This window comes from Castanea sativa, chromosome 5 (genome assembly GCF_040712315.1).
Source record: "Castanea sativa cultivar Marrone di Chiusa Pesio chromosome 5, ASM4071231v1".
Classification (NCBI taxonomy): Eukaryota; Viridiplantae; Streptophyta; class Magnoliopsida; order Fagales; family Fagaceae; genus Castanea; species Castanea sativa.
Genome location: NC_134017.1, coordinates 76,278,618 through 76,285,937, shown reverse-complemented (window position 1 = coordinate 76,285,937; position 7,320 = coordinate 76,278,618). Strand labels below are relative to the sequence as shown.

General features: G+C 33.1%; 1 protein-coding gene across 1 annotated transcript; it reads left to right on the top strand.

Annotated features, from left to right (window-relative positions):
* The first annotated feature begins 2,933 nt into the window (after positions 1-2,933).
* Positions 2,934-4,475, top strand: LOC142635835 (uncharacterized). Its single transcript, XM_075809904.1, has one exon. It carries the CDS (start codon positions 2,934-2,936, stop codon positions 4,473-4,475), a length of 1,542 nt encoding a protein of 513 aa, XP_075666019.1.
* Positions 4,476-7,320: the final 2,845 nt, after the last annotated feature.

Sequence of the window (7,320 nt, the reverse complement as noted above, 5' to 3'; positions counted from 1 at the left end):
AGTTTAGCATAAACTAGTTGTAATCTCCATTTTCATATTAATAAATATTTTTCGGAGCTACCATGTTGTTTTCTCGTTTACACCGGAGGGTTTTTCACGTAAGATTTGGTGTTTATGTGTGGTTGTGTTTTTATTGGTGCTTGATGAAAATTTTGTTTCCATAATATTGCTATTACATGGTAGTCATTTAATTTAATTCGCACAGAAATATTGAGGGGAGTTAGGATTTTTCCCCAACACCAACGTCTAAGATTTATCCCAGGATTACAAGGTTTACGCTACTTTGATTAGTAGGGTGACATTTACTAGCTTGCTATTGCCGTCTATAATTAAGGTTTCCACGGCAATGAAATCCAATAAATGCGTGACACTAGCGGTCTAGCTGGAGCCTCCAGAATGAATGTCATACTTTTACAGGACGGATGCTTTCTCTTGGATATAAGACGATATATGGTTAAGTATTCTCATTTTATATTTTGGAGGTAATAGACATATGAGTATGTTTGGCGTGTAGATATATATGTGGAAAATTAGTTTCATTAAAAAAAAAAAAAAAAAAAGAGAGGAAAATTAGGTGGCTAATGTTTACAATCTATTGTGTAGGAGTAGGATATTGATTTAGGGAATGAATCATCATTGATGGTCTAGCACATTAAGATATTTTTATTTTTTCAAAAAGTTTAGGGTTTCAAGGTCTAATGTTGTTAGAGATGATAGATACAGTGTGCAACCTTTTTTATTTTATTATTATTTTTAATTTTTAAAACACCAATCATTATCATACAATTTTAACCATTTTTTATAACAGGGCCTGAGGCCTTTTTAAGAAAAAAAAAAAAATAGGGTCTTTTTGAAGTGGCCGCCTTAGGTTCGAGGCCTAGGACTACCTTGACAATAGCTCTAACTACTGCATCCGATCTCGATTTAGAGAAGGAGCCTAAGGGGAGAAGTTGGAGTTGGTGGCTATACACAATGTAATTACATCTTTAAAAATTTTTCTAATTCAGAAGCTGAGATTTAAAGTAAAAGTTTTTGACTTTCAATCTCAGCTCTTAAAAGGTAATTGCATGGATTGCACTGGCGTGTGTTTGTCAAAAAATTTCTAGCTTTTAGCTTTTTGTTTCTACATTTTTTGAAACTAAATTAACTTCTAGTTTATTTTATTTTATTTTTTTTATCACATATTTAATATAAAAATTACCAAAAATGATATCTTTTAATAAGTAGTGTACAAAAAAGTTACATAGGATACCCATAAGGACACACAATGACAACAATCCACCGAATAGAAAAAAGGAGGGCTTCCAGACCGCAAGTTGACTAAGAATGTGTTTGGATACACGCTGCGTTTACTGCGTCTGCGTTCCTGCGTTTCACCTCTTTCTTTCTTTTTTTTTTTTTTTTGCTGCAGCACGCGTTTCAAGGGACAAACGGTTACTGTTAATGAACAGCAGCAGTATATTTCTGACTTTTCAGCCATTTTCTTTCGTGAACAGTGCATTCGTGCACTGTTCACAGGCCCACAAACTTCATTTTCAGCAATTTTTTTTATTAAAAATGGGTCTCATAATACTATTTACACATTTAAAATTTATTTTATTATAATATTTTCAGTTTTCAGTAATAAGTTTTATCCAAACACACCTTAAATCATTAAGCAATGCATATGATTCATACTTCACCCTCATCCACAAAACTCTTATCCAAGAAAGGTAGACTTGCACCAAGAAAACTCAGAGGCTGAACGAAGGATGCTGCTAACGGGTATGTTAACAAACAATTACACATATTATACTATATTTAAGTATATGGACATGAAAACTCTTATCCAAGAAAGGTAGACTTGCACCAAGAAAACTCAGAGGCTGAACGAAGGATGCTGCTAACGGGTATGTTAACAAACAATTACACATATTATACTATATTTAAGTATATGGACATGCTTGTATAAATTCATAGCTATATATAACGAACACAGTTAAATGAAGAATAAATTTATTTTTTGATGAACATGAGTGAAAATTTTATTCAGACTAGCAAAGACAATACACTTAGTTCAGTAAGCTCAAATAAATATGCAGCCAATTAGACTGTAAGCAAGCACAAATCTAAGAACACAAAAAATTACCTAGATATTAAATACATATTGATGAAATAAACTGAATAGATAGATAGAAATAATACTAGATATATTTCCATTTTGTGTTCTTAGAACACTTACAACTATTCTTCGAAGTATTTATGGTTCTTCAAGCACCTGCCACAAGATATAATTTAAGTGGAAGAAAGTTTAAATCTATAATGCAGCATAATTATATATGCTCGTATTAGAAAATCTTTTTTCAGTAATTTTTTTTAAAAATATTTTCCATATTTGATTACCTTGATGATGTGTATGCTACTCTTGCTAATATATAATAATTAGTTTTCGTTTAAATCCTGGTTAAGTTTTTAACAGTTGGGCTTTCCTGGAGACGCGAAGGCTTATTCAAGTATTTCCAGAGCCTGTGCAGAAATTATGGAATAATTGGGAGCTACGAGTGTTGCTTCTTGTTAGTCTCACCTTGCAACTATGTCTTCTTCACTTTGGTAGTCGTAGAAGATATAGTGATAAAATTCGGTTCAAGATTATTCTCTGGCTTTCGTACCTTATTGCTGATTCAGTGGCAACTGTTGCACTAGGTGTCCTATCCAATAATCAAGGATGTCCCTTTGATTGCAAAGGCTCCCAATTACAAAATGAGCTCACGGCATTCTGGGCACCGTTTCTGTTGTTGCACCTTGGCAGCCAAGACACAATTACAGCTTACGCAGTACAAGACAGTGAATTATGGTCAAGGCATTTGCTTGGACTACTTGTTCAATTTTCAGTGGCACTCTACATCTTTCTCTTGTCTTGGAAGGCCAATGGGCTATCGTTTCTCAGTATTCCAATGCTTCTTGTTGGGTTTATCAAGTCTGCTGAAAGGACATGGGCTATGCGATCAACAAATTATGATCTGTGCCCTTCAAGGCCAGAGCGACATGATTCACATGAAAATCATGACCAACTGTTAGAGATACCTTCAGAAACTTACCTTGCATTCGGTTTTGAGTATATGAAACGTTCTCTAGTTTTTGGTGATGATATTAACCATATTAGAGAACGGATACAAGATGATGCATTTCAGCTGTTTAAAGATTTTAGGTGTCTCTTTCTAAATCAGAGGGTCATCATGTTTTATCGTATGCTTTTTGACAATGACACCATTTTTGTTGATTCTCAAACCACCTGGAAGGTGATTGAGGTTGAGCTTGGATATGCTTATGATGTTTACTACACCAAGGCTCCTTTGTTTTTCACATCTTGGGGTTTCATCTTCCGTTTCTCCTCTTTTACTTCCATCCTTCTTGTATTTGTGCTTTTCTCTTTAAAAGAAAGGCACAAGCACCTACAAATGGATTTGATTATTACTTACCTATTATTGGTTGGAGCTATTCTTGTAGAGATATATGGTGTCATTTTACTGAGTGCCTCCGATTGGCCTTGGCCTGATCATGACGGGTTAGTGAAACACCTTCAGACACTATTTGCTCCCATAAGAAACCGTTGTGCAAAACTAACTAGCAAACAAAGGTGGTCTAATTCAATAGCTCAACTTAATTTGCTTAACTTGTGCCTCAAAGATAAGTCTGATCAGGTTGGCCAAGGAACCCCAAAACTTTTTGCCAACTCGAGAGAATGGGTCTTCAATCAAATATTGTCAAAACTAGATGGAGAACTAGAGATCCTCTTGTATAGTAACCTTAAGCAGGTCTCTCCACAGTTAAAAGACTTGGTGTACAACACGTTCCGGCAAAAATTAAGTTCAAACAGCGAAGGGTTTTCAGAAGACTACGACAACTACATCTCTTATGGAAGTTTAAATGTAGAAATTTACCAAAGGATTATCATCTGGCACATTGCCACAGATCTCTGCTTTTACACAGATAATAGTGCGTATGAATCTACAAATAATTTACTGGAAGTGAGCAAGGATATATCAGATTATATGATGTATATTCTTGTGATGTGTCCTTTTGTATTATCAACAAGAAATGCCATACTCAGTTTTGAAAACACTTGCTCATCCGTTGAGGATTTTTTTCTAGAGAAAAAGCTCCCTAGGTTGCCTAAAGCCAATTCTTGTGCAAGGCTGATCTCAGAATATGTAGCTTCAAGCAATGAGGTAGACGGGTATTTGTTGAAAGACTCTCTGTTACCTTTAGCAGTTTTACTAGCAAACAAATTAAGTCAAATGGATGGAAAGTGGGAGATATTGAGTAAGTTTTGGGTGGAGAATCTAGCTTATGTTGCAACTCTTTGTCAAGGAAATAATCATGCTCAACTACTTAGAAAAGGTGGGGAGTTTCTTACTCACGTCTGGCTTTTGATAGAGCATTTTCACCTCGCTAGGAGTTTTCAAAAGTCACGAACAAGACCACAAGAGGAATAACAAATGGCAGGTGTTAGAATATAAGCTTAATGGGCTTAGACCCAATGTACTATTTATACTATATTCATATTACTTGTTCAACACTCATATACTTCCGACCTATGTAAAAGGCAATTTCTTATACATTATGATTTCTTTTAAAAGTAGTTGCCATCAATTATTGAAATTTTTTGGTGTGTTGGTCAAGTATGTTTAATTTATTTTGTTAAGGTTCATATATAGATATATGATAAAAGAAGAGTAGAAGGTTCATATATAGATGTGTTGGCAAATCTTTGTGCAAGACATATAAAATTTGGGTTGTATCAATAGAATTGTGTTAGGGTTAAGCCTCTGTTAGACTACTTAAAGACGGCATAATTTTGATTTATTCAAAGATGAATAGTTGATCCTTTACATATATCTTTTTGCACCATTATGTATTTTAGATTGAAATGTATTTCATTGGAAATCAAACAACTAGGGCTTCAAATGGGGCATCGCTTTAACTTAATTTGGATTTTTATAAAATGAAAAATATATTTTTTGAAATTGGCACAATTGTGCTGACTTTGAGAACCTCGCTCAAGATATCAAACAATTTTACTCCAACGAAATTGCCACAAGTTGCATTCCTAATTTGCAACAATAAAAGAAGAGTTTTTTTTTTTTTTTTTCAAATTTACCCTACTCTATGCACCAATGTGAAACCAATTATTGCACAAATCTTAGAGGCAAGAAAGACGGCTATACCAAAACTAAACAAATCTATTTCTGTTCCTATCTTCCTAAGCCTAAACTGAGAAATGTCATCTTTGTGCCCATAGCAAAAACAAGAAAAACCATTGTATGTTCTTATACACCTTGTGCTCTAAACTGGTTGTTGAAATCATAGGGATATTTGCATTAATAAGTTCACTGCAACAAATCTTCAAGAAGATTACTTGGAGTGCTGGAGGTTCTAGTATATGTGGACAAGGAGTCATGGAGGCAATTCGCTTTGGGGGATTTCAAAAGTTCTTGGGTTACTAATGTAGTTAGATATGGCAAAATAGATCAGAATTTTCTGACCCGACCTGACCCAACCTGAAAAATACACGACCTGAACCCGATTCTTTTGACTCGAAACAAAATGAGTTGACCTATGACCCGACCCATGTTTTTTGCAGGTCAACCCGACCCAACTTGCGAACCGACCCAACCCAAACTCCAACCATTTTTTATAACTTTTTTTTTTGGGTAAAAAAAAAAAAGATAAAATTAAGACAATATTGGTTTAATTGTTTGTTGTGAGCTTTAACAAAACAATTGAGACATTTACATAATTGCATACAAATTAGTTGAAAGTTGAATGGTTGAGCATTCTGTAATGAGTAAAGATTTTTAGATATCAAATAGCAAAGTACATGCCAAGATAATTTAGTTACAACAGAGTTAAAAACATAGATTTAAAATTGTGGACATGCGTGAGAAATATTCACAAGTGTGAAAAATAGTTAAGCCAAAGTATCAAATTAGCATAAATTATGAATGCTTAGACCTATTTTTGTAACAATTTATGTCCAAAATAAACGATTTTTCAAAATAAATTATGATATTTTCTAGAGTGTGAGTTGCTTAACAATGATATGATATTTATAAAAGAGACCATGTATAAATAAGTAAATAATCAAACTTTAATATATATCTCAAATTGAAATAGAGTGCCAACCACAATTGATAATAGATTATAAAATTTATTTTCAAGATTGTAAATTTCTTATATGTTTTTATTCTTTGTCAAATGAGTTATCCATAAGTCATTTGTAATTTTATTTTTATTTTTTATATCTTGGGATGTTGATATTGTGAAGAAATAAAACTTGTGTATTTGTTTACTTATCTTTCTGTTATTTTGTTTTAGATAGCAATGTTAGGATTTGTATAATTTTAAAATTATTGAATAAGTATTAATAAGTTTAATTGAGTTTATTCTTGATATAAGTGGTGAATTCAAAGTAATGCATTTTACATCAAATAATTTGTTGCATGACTTTCTAAATTGCAAATACATGTTGTTTTCTTTATTAAAATAAAAAAAAATTCATGTGAAAAATACGAGTCAACCCAACCAAACTTGACCAGCAACCTGATTGACCTGAACCCGTTTGACCCAACCCGCCCCACCTATTTTGCCATGTCTAATCGTAGTACTGTAGGAGGTAAGTTGGCCATTCACAAATGTTACAATAAAAAAGTTTAGTTATATAAAGGTTTTGTAAGTAGATTATTGTAATTGTTTTTTCCTTTGTAAGTTATAGGTAAAAATGCACTTTTGGTCCCTACATTTTAGGCCGATTCTTGATTTGGTTCCTAAATTGATTTCTCTCTTAGGTCTGTCCCTAATTTCAAAAAATCTTTTTTATTTTGGTCCCTGCCATCTAGCTAGTAACAGAAAAATCTGAGGTGGCAAAAGGAATACACCGTGTGCATAGTATACGTGGCATTTAAAAAATGACAAATAAATTTTTTTAATATTATTTTATTAGCCACGTCAATATTTACTATACACACAGTGTATTCGGTTTGTCACCTCAGATTTTTTTGTTACTGGCTTGATGGTAGGGACCAAAATAAAAACGATTTTTTGAAATTATGGACTAACCTAGGAGCAAAATCAATTTAGGGACCAAATCAAGAATCGGGCCAAAATATAAGGACCAAAAGTGCATTTTTGCCTAAATTATATGGGACTAAGTCCTCAAAGTGGTTTTTCCATTGAAAATGTTCTTTGGTTTTTGACTTCGTTAGCAAATTTGTGTGTGCTTTTTTTTTCTTATTCTTTATTATTATTGCTTAAAATCTGGTGTTTGCATTTCTTATTTGT

Coding starts and splice junctions, on each gene's coding strand:
- LOC142635835 (XM_075809904.1), top strand. CDS start 2,934: ATGCTTCTTGTTGGGTTTATCAAGTCTGCTGAAAGGACATGGGCTATG.